At 42.7% G+C, this 15,316-nt stretch overlaps 1 protein-coding gene across 1 annotated transcript in view; it reads right to left on the reverse strand.

The window, feature by feature from the left end:
• Nucleotides 1–7,810, reverse strand: part of Trhde (thyrotropin releasing hormone degrading enzyme) — a 388,269-nt gene extending 380,459 nt beyond the window's left edge. The window contains exon 1 of the mRNA XM_042698986.1: nucleotides 6,819–7,810. Coding sequence (XP_042554920.1) covers nucleotides 6,819–7,810 — 992 coding nt within the window. The remainder of the gene's footprint in view (nucleotides 1–6,818) is intronic.
• Between the last annotated feature and the right edge of the window lie 7,506 nt (nucleotides 7,811–15,316).

A 15,316-nucleotide genomic window follows, 5' to 3' on the forward strand; every position in this document is an offset into this window, starting at 1 on the left:
GGTCATAAAGCTAATCAGTGACAGTGAAATATAAAGCCATGCAGTCTGGTTGCAGAAAGCCTACTAGTGGGAAGAAAATAAACTCTCTCTCTCTCTCTCTCTCTCTCTCTCTCTCTCTCTCTTTCACACACACACACACACACACACACACACATATACATAAACATAAACATCCATATTCACAACTCTCATACACACACATGCACATACTTTTCCACAGCAATAAAAGCTTCAATATTAGTCTTAAAAGAATAATATCAGAAAGGTCAGATAAGATGATATTAAGCGAAATAAACCCCAAGATAGGGACACAAGTGGTTTTTTTCTTCCTTGCTATTGTTTCTAATGTATTTATAAGGTACCATGTGATTTTTTTGTGGCTTTGTATGTCCCTCTCCAACGGTATAATCCCTGTTTTCACTGTATTTGATATTGGTATAATTTGGGGAGGGGAAGGGAAAAAATCATTTCAATAGGGATACAGATTGATCCATTGCAACAATGAGATGTACAAGACACTACGTCAAAAACAAATTTAGGCCGGGGCAGGGTAGAGGAGGGTGGGAGAGTAGCTGAGGAGATGGGAGGGAAGGGATGGTAAGGGAAAAACAAAAGAGGAGGCAACAATGCTGGATAAGAAATGTACTCATTACCTTGCTCATGTAACTGTAACCCCTTTGTACAGTATTTTCACAATAAAAAAACTTAATTATAAAAAAGAATCATATCAGCTGGGCACAGTGGCACATGTCTGTCATCCTAGCTACTCGGGAGGCAGAGATCAAGAAGACTGAGATTCAAGAGCAGCTGATGCAAAGAGTTAGTGAGAATCTCTCAATCAACAAGCTGGGCTTGGTGATACATGCCTCTGACCTTAGCTGTGGAGAAAGGGCAAGCCATAGGGTGGAGAACCTTTGTCTCAATGAGTCTCAGACAGAAATACAAGACCCGACCTAAAAAACAATTTTATAAAGCCAAAAGGACTGAGGCATGGCTCAAGTCATAGAGCATCTGCCTGTGCCATGTGAGGTCCTTCTTTAAAACCCCAGTATCACCAAAGTACATGAGAAAACAATAACAATATAAATAAAAGTACTTTTTAAACTTCTTTCCCTTACCTAAACTCTGATGGTCAGTTATGAGGAACAATCTGAATAGCTGCATTAAAACTTCATCCTGAAAAATCACCTGAAAGGTATGGGGGGGTGGGGGAAGGGAAAGGAAATGGGAGGAGCATCTGATCATATCATCCCCACACAACAGGAGTCAAGACATTCCAAACAAGCAAATTGTGGTGTGTGTTGTGTGTGTGTGTGTGTGTGATATATGACTGCACTGAGACTTGAACTCAGGGTCTGGATGCTGACCTTTTGCTTTCTCCACTAAAAGGTGGCATTGTTCTATTTGAGCCACAGCTCCACTTCTGACATTTGGTGCTTAAATTGGGATAAGAGTCTCCCGAATTTTCCTGCCTGGGCTGGCTTCAAACCTTGATCCACAGATCTCAACCTCTCAAGTAACTAGGTTTACAAGCATGAGCCACGGGCACCCTGCTTCATTCATATAATCTTCTTTTACTCCTCCATCATTCATTTGTTCTTGTTTATGAATCATCTCACATTGTCCAGGAAAGTGAGAAGAACAGGGAATGTTTTTCTCTTGTGAATTTTCCCAAGTTCTGGCAAAATTCTAACCATGAGAGACAGCCTTTTTTCTCTAGTGGTAGAAAGAGGCTGGCACAGCTCTGAAAACTCTCTGAAAAAACCAAGCTTCTGCTGAAAACCTGGGGAAGATGTAGAGAATATGCAATAGAGTAAGGGAATAATGGTGAGGATGGTAATGATGGTGGTGGTAACAACAGTTATCATGGCTCACGATGAAGGAATAATGCTTTGTCTTCATGTTTGAAAAGTAAACTAGTTTTCACCATTTTTGTATCTCTCTTTTTGTTGTTTTTGTTTTAAAATATTTGGATTTAAATTCAGGGCCCCACACTGGATCATATTTCATCACCTGAGCCACACCTCAGCCCTTTCTTGCTTTAGTTATTTTTTTCCTGATCAAGTCTCTTATTTGTTTTTGCTCAGGGCCTGTCCCAGATCCTAGCCTCCTACCTATGCCTCCCACATAGCTGAGACCACTGAACACCATGATGCCCAGTTTGTTGCTTAAGACAGGTCTGGATAACATTTTTCCCAGGCTGGCCTCAATCCTCCCAACTGGGACTCTTGGGTAGCTGTTTTAGAAGCATGACCCACCACACCTGGCTCTATGTTATTCTTTGCTTAAATAGGTGCATCGTTCTCTCGAAGTCTTAGCCAATTGTCTTCATCTTTAAGCAAAAGTACATTGCCCTGTAGCCTTGTCTCACATACCAGCCAAGTAAGTTTAAAGAAAACAAATACACAGTGCAAAGCAAATATTGGGAGAGGAAGCAAGGAGCCGATCATTGTTTGAGAGAGATCTAGAACAGAAAGACCCTGTTGAAGCTGCACTGACTAAATACAAACACATCAAACTCTTTTAACTTCTTTAACTCTTTCAGAGAGGTTATATATTTTATTACTATCTCATGTGATCAAATCAGATAGAGCATAGAAAAACATGACAAGATAAACACCAATTGTTTTCTGACTATATATGATATATGTGTGTATATATACATATAGGTATACATACATATTAGATTTAGTTCACATTTTGAATTAGATTTAGTGACATTTTGACTTGAAACCAAAATTCAGCACTAGATTCGGTTTAGCCATATGGCTGTGTGTACCTACCAAAAAACAGTGGGCTAATTCCATCAAGGAGTCATATAAAAAAATGTTTCACAAAAACAAATGGTTCTCAAGATTTTTCAGTTCACAGTGTTCTACAGAGGGCAAAAAGCCATGCACACCCCCACTTGCTCATGAAAAAGAAAAGTCACCAAAAGGAACAGGAAAAAGAGGCAGCTTTCAACATAGACTCAATGTGGTGCTTTCCTTGCTTTTAGTAACTATCACAATTATTAAGTCATTCCAGAAATCATATATACATATATATGTATGTATATGTATATATGTATGTGTATATATATCACAAAAACTAGGTACTCCAGTACCCCCAAAACAGTATATGTGTACCTAGAGATAAATATTCTGCAGGCTCACCCAAGATTTTGGCCAAAAAAAAAAGAGTCCCAATTTTCTTTGAGAACTGCAATAATTATTTTCTCATCTTACTCTGAGATCACGGTTTCTTTCTAAACACCCTTTATAGAAAAAAAATTCTATTTTTATTCTGTCTTCTGTCACTTTGGCATGTTATAGACCCAATCAAAGTTTGTCAAAGAAAAAGCAGTCTCTTTTGAAAATGAATAAAATGTTCATTTACTTTGGGTAAATTTCCTCTTTCAATCTGACCATCTGGATCTAAATTAAGGTACCCTACTTTGAACATGGGTGTGCACACCATCTGGCTACCCCAAAGCAGCGATTACTTCAGGTAAATGAATACTTCGCCTAATTCTAAGCAAGTTTATTCTCCTCTAAGAGACTGTGGTATAAATACATACACCTTTTATCTGCCTGCCTACACACCTTGTTGAGAAAAAAAGTAAATGTGTGCTCCATTTACTGGAGATAATTTACTGCTTGTGTATAAACATCTCAACGTTTTGAGAATTTACTTTATTCCAGTATTCAACAAGTGATGAGTTTTCTCTTTAGCCAAATGAGTATCAGTGAGTGGAGGATGTTGAGAGAGTACCTGATGTTGGAGAATCCTGGTACTGGTGGGCAAAGCTTCTGTTCTAACCTTTGTTCAATACAGTATAGAAACCAGCACCTGGCAAGTTTTCCCTGTATGACAGAATCAAGCATCCTCCAACACCCAATGGAAGAAGAAATTTTTCCAATGTTCAAAGATACAGAGCAAACAGCAAAATCTAATTTTACTGTTCTCATTGAAATGCCTTCTCTCTGATATAGGAGCCCTAAGACAGAATTAGGTTGACGGGGTGTTAGTGAGTTATAGTTTCCACAAAGGCTAAATAAAGTGGGCTAAGTTGTAGTATTGCTCATCTAAATATTTCTAGTTGATGATGGTTTAAATATGTGTTTTCATGATCGAAATTAAGCTATAATTAAATTGGCAAAAAAAAACCTGATGACAACCAAAGATCAAGATACTTAATCATTAATTAAATGTAAATTCACTTTCTGTCTGTGTCGTTTTGGAAAGTGAGTTTTGAAATGCCACTTTCCATTGCATTTGCAGGGCAAAAACATCACCAATAAAAGTTCCAGCCCTGGCTGAGTTCCTAGCATCAGTCTGTTCTAAAAATGCTCCATGTAGTCTTGGAGACAAAAACACCAACAGTGAAAGTTTAATATATAGAATGTTGACATAATTATGAAATGTTTTATTAGGTTTCTTTTGCCTTATCGACTCCAGTAGGAACAGCCAAGAAATGATCCGATTCACTCTGACATGGAAGAGAGGAGAGAGAAAGAGGAACAAGGACTTACTGGAGGATGCTAGTTAGAAATTAGAAGTATTATAGGGTCACTAGGACACTGGGATGCAGAGTTAGACACCCATGTACTAGCTTAAACTTCCAGCCAAATTGTTTACATCCTTGGGGAAAACAGAAGAAGAGAGTTTAAATACAAATATGCTCTCGGGGTACAAATAATCAGTTATAGGTCAAGCAGGAACATCTGGTCTTTTTGAAGAGTCCTCTTAATTTGAAAGCGCTGACCAAAACAAGCTCAGTTCTGCCAAATTCATTTTGGCATGACTTGAAAAACAGGATTTCAGGGAGTATGTGTTTCACCACAGCAAGATTTATCGGTAATGATGTGTAACTCCCACTATTGATGTTTCGACAGGACAAGCTTATTTCTACACATCACATGCAAATTTTCCTCCTATGCTTTCCCTGCACAACTGATCTGATTGTGGGTTTAAAGAATGCTTTCAATCTGTAGTCTTTAGAACATGTTAGAAGGCTAAATTATCCATGTATGACCTTAGATGTTAGACAGTTAGGTAGTTAATAAATTCACTTGCAGGTTGTTTCCCCAGCCTCTTACACAATAACTTCTTTAGAGAGTTTTCAAACACATGAGCCCTGGGTTAGGGCTCTCCAATGACAAGCCTGCTGACCTCAGATAACTGGTGCTCCTTTGAGCCCTAGTTTTCTGCTGTGGGGACAATCACCGGAGGAAACTTGAGGCTCTGCCTGATTAATTGCTAATCACCATCATTTCCGTCATTGTCAATCTCATTTTTAAGTTCATTTTGGTTGTCCACCTGTCCTATAAGCCAGTTAATTCAGCAAAGATTATTTCAGATGCATGGGATTAGAGCCAAGAGCAAGAATCACTTTCATTCATTCAACAGTATATTTGAAAGCTACAGGAAGCTCATGAGAGTTTAGCATTCATAGTGAACACTACATGCCAGGCACAGGGTTAAGTGTTTCTCAAACACTGATTCATAAATGTATGCATCTATCCTGTAAATTATTGTTATCACCAAGTGAGAATAAAAGGTATGGGCTCTCAGCCAGGTGCTGGTGGCTCATGGCTATAATCTTAGCTACTTAGGAGGCTCAAATCTGAGGATCCCAGTTCCAAAGCCAGCCTTGGGAAGGAAAATCTGTCAGATTGTTATCTCCAATTAACCACCAAAAAGCTGGAAGTGGAGATTGTGGCTCAAGTAGTAAAGCACCAGTTTAGAGTGAAAAGAACTAAGGTATAGTGCCCAGGCCCTGAGTTGTACGCCATTACCCAGTAGACACACACACACACACACACACACACACACACACACACACACACACACACACACATGAGCTCTAGAGACAAACTACCTGGTCTAAATCCTTGCTCTATCAGCTCACTCTATAATCTGGGTCAGCTTGTCTGATGCGTCTCTGTCCTTACTACCCCATCTGTAACATAGGGAGTGCTAATAATTGCGTTGGCCCCATGGGGAACTTGCCTTGAACACTAGAGGTAATCTGGCATAGGCAGGAACTGACAGTTCAGATTAAAGTCTTTCCTCAAAACTTGACCACAGCTAGAGGGCCGGCAAAGACTCCAACACAAGTAAAAAAAAAAAAAAAAAAAGATTACCCAACTGTAAATCTCAGCCTATGTACTACCTACCTAACAAGACTTTGGAGACTGTCAGTGAGCTTCCCTTCCCATCATTTCCAGAGGCGCAACTCCAGATCAAAAAACTGGAACCTGGCCCTGGGAATTGCTTGTTTGCTGCCCTGAACCTCAACTTGTGATTTTGGAAAACTTTATATAGCCAAAGCCCATCCTCTGCTCGGTACCTGCCTTTGGTTGGGGTTACAACTACTTACTAAACTAATAGTCAGGCGAGGTGGGCATGTTTCGAAAAGGCTGTCTAAAACCGAGTTGCTCTGCTACCCTATAGTCTTTGGTGCCCAACTATTTCCCCTGGTCAGCAACCTGGCGGGCTTTTCATGTGAACCTGGCCCAACTCTGCTAATAGGCTCTCCTTTAGAAACCAGCACGCCCTGCTGGCGACATAACTTTGGCCTGGAGAGGAAAGTCCCGACTAGAGGAAGGGACAACATTCTTTGGTTAGTGGTAAGACCATGGAATCAGCAAGCAGTAACAGACCAGGCATCTGGGGGAGAATCCTCCGAAGGTTCTGGGTGAGGGTCCCACCTCTCCTTTCCCTCACACCTCCACCTCCCGGGATTTCCTGGATCTTGGAAGCCAGCCTGGTTCCCCGAGGTCTCCCGCCGCTCAGCGGGGTGGGGCGGCGCAGGGCACCGCCTCCCTCCGTACCTTCTCTCCCCGTGGAGCACGTAGGAGCTGCGGAAGAAGCCCAAAAGCTCGTTCTCGATCAGCGCGTTGTAGATAATCTTCAGGTTGTAATTCCTCTGAGCGTCCAGGGTCCTGTTCAGTACTACTACTAAGACCTGGGTTTTAGGGTAGAGGAAAAAACCGGCCACGGGCACCGCCCCGGATGCCCGGTCCTCGGCCACTTGCACCTTCTCCACCGCCACCCGGGAGGCGTGCAGCACCACGTAACGGGTGGCGTTCCGGCACGCGATCTCCACGTTGACCTCCCCGGAGAAGGTGAAGTTCTCCATGAAGGCGGTGAGCATCAAATTGTAATGCAAAGGTTTGAAATGACCGGATAAGCGCAGCTGCGTCCATGGCTGCCAGTGCTCTCGATCGTCTTCCGACGGCGGCGGCCGCGGCGGCGGCGGCTGGGGAGATGGGGGACCGGGGATGGCTACCCCGCTTGTCTCGGGCTGCATGGAGTCCCCGCCGCCGCCGCCGCCGCCCGTGTGATGGTGATGGTGATGGTGGTGGTGGTGGCGGCGCCGGGGTGATCCCGGGAGACTACCATTGCTCCCGCGCTCCGGAAAGCCCGCGGGGCCCCCGTCGGTGCCTGGCACCGCATTTGCCCCACACTCGTCGAAGCGCAGGCTAAGCAGCACGGCCAGCATGGTGACGGCCAGCAGTGCCACGATGGACACGGCGAAAGCCAGCACGAGCCGCTTGTGCACCGCGATGTGGCGCTCGGTGGTGCGGGGTCTCACTCCCACCGAGTCTGCCCAGGGGTCTGAGAGCCCCCTGCCGCTGGCCCGGAGCGCGGCGGCGGAGGCGGCCGCATCCTCGGCCATGGTGCGGGCGGCAAACGGTGAGCTTCTCTTCTCGGCCCCCTCCTCCTCCTCCTCTCCCTTCTCCTTCTTCTTCCTCCTCTTCTTTTTCTTCTTCTTCTTTTTCTTCTCCTCCTCTTGCTCCCCACGCTCGCCGTCCAGGGCCATCACACCGCCTCCTTCTCTTCCCCCGCCCCCTCGGCCACCCCCCGCGGGCGGGCCACCCGGGCCAGCGCCGCCGCCGCTGTCATCAGAGAGCGCACGCGGCCCGAGGGCGCCACGCCGCCTTGGGGACCCTGGGGGTGCCGGCTGGGGGGTGGGGGGTTGGTTCTTTTAGGATCGTCTCAGGCCGCGGGTCCCCATCAGCCCCGCCTCTCCCAGGACAGCAGCCGTGGATGAGACGCGGCGAGTGGGGGGGGGGGGTGGCACACCGCTTCTGGGACGCGCCCAACTTGGAAAAGCGTCTGGATCGCCCGGTGTGTGCGCTCCGCGCTACTTGTGGGGCGAGCACCCCGCGCCCCGAGCGCCTGCTGCTCACCCTGCACCCCACCCCACTCCCCGTGCGCCCGCGGCCCGGGGGCTCTCCAAACCCGCACGGCGCGCTCTCTCGCCTGCCTTTCCTCCGGAGCTGTCCAACCCGCTCAAGGCGGGGAGGACCTGGAGCGCTGGGGGGGAGGGGGAAGGAGAGGAGACAAGCGACCGTGCGGGGAGGGAAGTTAGGGTTTCCGCTGGCACCCCCACCTCCCACACACACACACACGCACACACTCCAGACCCGGGCGCCCGGTCCTCTGGGTGGAAGGTGCTCGCCCGCCCTGGGAAGTGGAAGTGGCCGCCGCCGCCGCAGCAGCAGCCGCAGCAGCAGCAGCTTGGGAAGCGCCCAAGCCGCCCTACACCCCGCCACCGGAGAGCAAAGGACGGAGGAGTGCTGGAGGGTGACTGGGGTGAAGCAGCCGGAGGAAGTCGGAGGGCGATGGGGCTACGGCCGGCCGGGGATGTGTCCTGGAGAAGAAGCCTTCTCCTGCGCCCTGGATACTTTAAGCAGCAGCGGTGGAGGCAGAGGGCTGGAGGCTGCGGAGCGGACCGAGGCTGTCCGGGGTTCCCGGGTCGCCCGGGCCTCTGGAGATGACAAGTGACGAAGAAGTGTCCGGCCGGGCCATCCACACTTCAGGTAGATGAAGGTTTGCTTCCTATCCCAGAGGGGAGAGTCCAAGTGAGTGTGTGCGAGTGCGCGTGTGTGTGTGTGCGCGCGCGCGCGTGTGCGTGTGTGTGCGCGTGTGTGTGGTGTGTGTGTGTGTGTGTACACAGGCTCCTGGTCTAGATTGCCAAGTCTACTCCAGCTGCATTCAGGGATTGAAACTCCCCGGGAAAGGCGAAGGAGAGAAGGAGAGAGCGCGGGGAGGCCGGGGAGGCGGCGGGAGGGAGGGAGCGGCTGAGCGGCGGAGACAGGCACTGGGAGATTAGAGAGCTTTTCTCCGCTCCGTCACACCAGACACCCACAGCCACAGAGGGGGTTGCTGAGCCGCCTGCGAGAAGTGCATTGTAAATCTTCAGAGCAACAAGACCCGCAGTCACCCCTCTCCCAGGCTCCTCAGCCCCTCTGCGGCTCCCCCAGAGGGACCGCGGGCGCCTATGGCTAGGACTCTGGAGAGGGAAGGAAGATCCAGCTGGGCCCGTGCCGCTGTGTCAGATTTCACAGCAGCCCGCCCCAGAGGATTGTTGGAGGAGTGTATGTCAATGGAAATGCATGCTCCAAAACCTGGCTACCTGTAGTATACTGTGTGGTGTAACCAGGTGAGTCGGGGACTCCCATAGCAAAGAAGCCTGAGATGCTTCCAGAACCATAGACCAAAGAAAGAAGACGAAATCCCTGTGGGATAAATGGGGGGGGGGGGGGGGGGGAGAGTGATTGATTGAAATACAATGCCTATAGAGCAACATTCGGGATCAAACATTGGAGACAGAAAAAAACATAAGCCTCCATGGCTTATTAGACTTATTACAACAGTGAACGAATAGCCCGTGATTGGTCAGCTTTTCACACGGCCTACCTACAGTGACTTTTCTGCAGCATCCCCGGTGTTATTGGAAATTGTTTCAAGTTTGTTAGTAGAGCTGTTTGCTAACAGCAGAAATTATCCAAACAAATTTATATCCCTTGGAGGGTCTTTGGGTTCATGGGGGGGGGGCAATTTTTGAGTTATTATGAAGAACGTGTGTGAATGGCTGGGATACTTGCCACTCAGAACATGGTAAAGAACCCAAACTAGTCAATATTCAGACAACTGCCGCACTGGGTAGCTGACAGCAAAAGATACACTGGTTTCTAATTTTTAACAAAATAAAGGGTAATTGGCTTCAGAGTCAACACTTTAAGTGCATGATATAAAAATATTCCGGGTTGTTGTTTTTTTTTGCACATTTAGTGTCTTAAAATCCTGGTGGCATTTAAAAAGTCATGTCCATCATTATTTTCCCTTGAAAAAAGTAATGTTTTGTGTTGTTGGCTTAGGAGTACTAAAAAGATATAATTAAAATATGGCTTTAAAAAGCATGACCAATAAGAAGATAGAAAACACACAGCAATGCTGATAACCACACATCACAACTCTCATCAACTTTAGTTGAAGAAGCTCTTCTCCTTATCCCCGGATGACTACTTGCTTGATACCATCCATTAGAAATGTCCATTTGAATCATTTCTAAATGATGATGAAAGTAAGTACCAGGGTGGGATTTTTAAAACATGTTGTATGTGGGCCGATAGCAACAGACCAAAGGAAATGCCACATTCTGTTCACGTTACTTTTTTTTGCTCTGTTTTTAAATGTCTATGCTCTCGCTGTCCATATGTGTCTGTCTATATGCATTTTAGGAGTTGAGGAGTTAATGTTCATCATTGTTTTCATAGAACTAGAAAACATAGTACAGCAAGCAAAAGTCACCCTGTGGCTCTGAGGAGGCCACCAAACTTCTCTAACTCCAGAGAACTAATCTGACAATTCAAGATTACTGTGGATTCAGTGCATTTGATTAACAGAGGTGTCTACAGCTGCTTTGAATTCTAAGAAAGCACTGGCCAACTGAATGAGGTCCTCACTAAGAGATTGTTTTTTTAAAGAGCTGTCTTTCTCTAAAATTATATTAGGAAAATTTTAAATTAGATTCTGTTTTTCCTTGTATGTTAACCACTTGTTTATGTGTTTAGGAAAATTACTATACAGTAACCCTCAAATACTCAAGAATTTAAAAATATACTCACCCATTAGTCACATCTCTACAAATTATATCAATTAGTAGATTATTTTCGAGACCCAAATGAATCACACACAAGTTTGTCAACACAAAGTAGGATATAAGTTATTAGCTCATCAGTTCCCTGTAAGTGTAACTTTGACCACTATACTTAATCTCAAGGTCAAGTAAGTACACCCCTCTTCTTATCCTGTCAATGTTACAAAAAGATTAGAGCAAGGTATTTTGTTGTTATTTTACCTTTTTTGTTTCTAAAATTATATAGTATCCTTAACTGAGATGCAAATGCTTTGGCAAAATATTTTTATATATTATTTTCCTGGAGAATGTTCATTCTACCTTTAAACCAAAAAAAGGGGGAAGGGGACTGGTAAGTACAATTTCAGATTGTGTACTTAACAAAAATACTGAAGAATTACTACTATTTTATTTGAACTTTGTCTCCAATGGTGTACACCACGGAATTAGAGTAAGGTTTGACTTTTCTAAAGTGGGAACCATGACATGCTCTCCATTCAAGGGCATAAGACTCCTCGAAATGTCTGATGCCTCTGTTAGAAACATTTACTTGTTGTGAGAGTTTGGTAGTTATTTCCTGTAACTAACAAATGTCATTGAGATTATTTTGTAGCCATATTTGATTCAGAGACTTGTCAAAGTGAATACAATCTGGATGTTTAATATTCATGAGGTCCAACAGAAGTTGACTTTAATTAAATCTGCACCTTGGTCTTGTAAATAATCAAAATTCATGATCTTCCACAAAAGTGCTGGTCTCAGAGTCTTTCCTCTTTGATTGCATACGCTTGAATTACTTTTCTTCTTTTCATGTTTGTATGTACAAGCAAAACGTGAGTGTCCTTGTGTACTCACTTTTCTTCCAGTCAGATGAACTCTCCCCATCCAGAAATAGTGCTCAGAAAAGAGCAAGAGCCAGCTCTGCCCTCACTCCTTTACATTAAACTAACTCAATGAATAGGCTAGTCTTGTGATATGTTAATACCAAAAGGTAACCTTGGCAGTCTCTTCCAGCTCTCAAATTCAATATAAGTAATTTAAAAACTAGCTTTAATATATATATATATATATATACATATATATATATATATATATATACACACTCTCAAGGGATTTGTAAGTCTTTTCCATGAGAAGCAAAGAAAATCAATTAACAATGAAAGCTCTGAAGGGTTAAGACACTTGACAAATAAAACAGTTTAAACTCTGGCAGTCAAAACCAAGGCTGGCAATGATGGCAGGATGTTCCTGAAGACCTCAAAACAGTTGTTGGCTGATGATGCTGACAATAGATGGCATGGCGGAAGTCTCTTTCTACCAGCTAAACTGGTATCTCAATGTGTTCACAGCAAAACAGCACTATGAAACTCAAAGTGGTAATCGTTTGATGACATATTTAACCTGAGGAAATGCACAATGGCATGGGTTTTGTTCGTATTTTACATGATGTAATTTCAACATTTCAACAGCATTGAGACTTTTCATACATCTACCATCCTTCCAAAGAGAGCATTTCCTGATGATCTTGAAGATGGAGAAATAATTGTTTAAAATTAGATAGTGAAATCTTATCTTTGAGACAGTGATATTGGGTGATATCTGCCTTGATTTACCTGTACACTTTCTGACTTTATTTTAAAAGAGTTAGCTGAATGAAATGACATCTAAGTTTGATTGCCTTTATCTCATATGGAAATCTATGAAGTTGCTTTAAAACGTATTCCCTAACCTACTAATATATGTCCACGTACATCATTCCTGGTAATATCTTAGAATTATGCTTAAAGGAAGACAGCAAAAGTCTCATGGCATAATAAGGGCCTCGATAGATGGCAAATCTAAGAAAAAGCCTGACAAAACAAACCACAATCCCAATCCCCTATTCTATTATTAAAATGTTATATTCAAAAAAGAGGATCTCAAGAAAGTTGTATTTTTTTCCTTTGGGAGGATCCTATGCTGGGTTTAAACTCTCCAGTGTTCTCTCTGGGCTGTTTGGTTTATGGTCTCTATAAGAAACCTTCATAAAAAGCAAAGTATGTATCATGGAAATGTTTATAGCTTATTTATGAAAGCTGCAAGTTCTACAAACAGAATAGAAATTGGTTAACTTTACAGAGATGTTTCCATTGAAATGGTCAGTTTCTCTACTTCCTCAAGAAATATAAATAGTAAACATACAAATCTAGTTCTTACTATGAGTATAACTTGCTTCAAACCCATGTTTATAGGTCAATGTGGCAAGAAGGGTAATGGTGATAATAACAGATAAAATTATTTTTTCCTTGGGCTTAATTTGTGACAGGTTTTTGTGTCTTGCATTCTCTTGTTTAATTATAAAAATAACTACCATGATTAGTTACTGCTGTTCTTTCTCCTATTTGACAAATGAGGAAACTGAGGCTCAGAAAGATTAAACATTTGGGCCAGTTAACCTCTTTCAACCCATTAAAAACATCTGCTTTAGCCAGATGCTGGTGGCTCATGCCTGCAATCCTAGTTACTCAGGAAGCTGAGATCTAAGGATCGCAGTTCAAAGCTAGCCTAGGCAAGAAAGTCAATAAGACTCTTTTTTTTTTTTCAATGAGATTCTTATCTCCAATTAACCACCAGAAAACCAGAAGTGGTGCTGTGGCTCAAGTGGTAGAGCACTAGCCTTGAGCTGAAGAGCTCAGGGACAGTGTCCATGCCCAGAGTTCAAGCCTCACAACAAAAAAAAAAAAAAAAAAAAAATCTGCTTTAAAGGCACAGTTACATAGATAATAATGTACAGTTACATGAAACATGCTGATTTTTTCTTTCACATGTATTTCCTAATCCAAATTTTTTATCTTAAAATCATTATTTCCCTTTTTATATACAATAAAATTGTTTCTCTTTCAAAATTTTCCTTTACTACCAATAGGCTTTGAACAAGGTAACTGAAATGGTACTTTAATTAGCAAACAGTACTTGTAAATGGGTTGATAAAGAGATATTAAAAACAGTGTTTTTCTCCTTTAGATGTTATACTGAAAATATTGAAGTCATATACCTCTCTGTTAAGTTTTGAAACCTATTTTTGAACTACTATGTTTTCTTGTTTATAATAAAGCAATGTATATCATAATCTATACTCTATGTTTGCTGAGTCAGCTTCTGGTCAAAGATATAATTTCCATATGAGAAACCCACCAATTGCTAGGAACTACTTCACAAAATCATATGTATGTGTGCACATAGATATATGCACACATAACACACAATAATAAAATTAAAACCACATAGTTTTAAGCCTTGCTTATTCTAGGTTTGAAACTAAGGAAAAGAATATATCATGCTATTTTCTTCAAAGTTTAGGCCTGTGCATGTATAATGTATCTTCTTAGTCATGAACTAAAAAGTAATCTCTTCCTTCCCCTTGCTTATATTCAGAGACACAGGCTAGAAAAATAAATTAAAAACCTGGCACTTTTCTATACCCTGACACCATAACTATGGTTCACCTGGCTCACCATACTACTTCGATTTCAGGGTTACATTCCAAGGCTATTACAAAATCATCTTTTTCTATACAGGCTTTTCTGAGACTATGCAGGCTCGAAAAGATGCTTGAAAACATGTTGAAGAGTCCATCCAGGACTTACATATATGAAATTCAGACAATTATAATTTGACTAAAAAATGTCCTTTTATTATCATCTAAAAATTATTTATGTTTTATAATAGTGAATTTTAAAAACCTAAGTAAAATATAAGTATTATAAATATGAAATTAAATATGTTGGGACTTTTATATTAAGAATTTTAAGTGCTAGACATTATACAAAACATAATACAGAAATGGTTATGGGATCTGCATCTGGAGGGGAGAAGAAGAAAGAAAATCTTGCCTATAAAACACATACACGCATGCACACACACACACACACACACACACACACACACACACACACACACACACACACACACACACAGAGTCAGTTGACTCTTAGAAATAAGCAGCTTCTTGACTGAAAGTCTTGGTTCCACAACAGATTATGGGAAAAGAGAAATGGACCTGAAGATAACCATTTGGAGTTACTAGCATCTTAAAGTTTTGGATGATCATCTCATGGATGAGGTTTAATTCTTGTGGTAGGATTGATTTATGTGCAACTTGCCTGTGCTTTTCACTTTTATCGCTTTTCTCTTTAGTGCCATCTTGTGGATTAGCCAGTAACCAAAAACCAAAAAATTTACTGCAGAGCTCTGAGTTTCTAAGGTTTTCAATTTTTTTTTCTCCTCTGTTAAGGCTAGTATTAGAAAATATTGTGGTAAGACTCTGATGTGAGGCAATTTCTTTGTTTTCTAAGAGAAGCAACCACTTCACCAGGAGATACTTGCCATAATTTTACAATTGACCCTTTGAGACATCAGAAC

Source organism: Dipodomys spectabilis, unplaced genomic scaffold, assembly GCF_019054845.1.
Source record: "Dipodomys spectabilis isolate Male_0828 unplaced genomic scaffold, ASM1905484v1 ptg000234l, whole genome shotgun sequence".
Lineage (NCBI taxonomy): Eukaryota > Metazoa > Chordata > Mammalia > Rodentia > Heteromyidae > Dipodomys > Dipodomys spectabilis.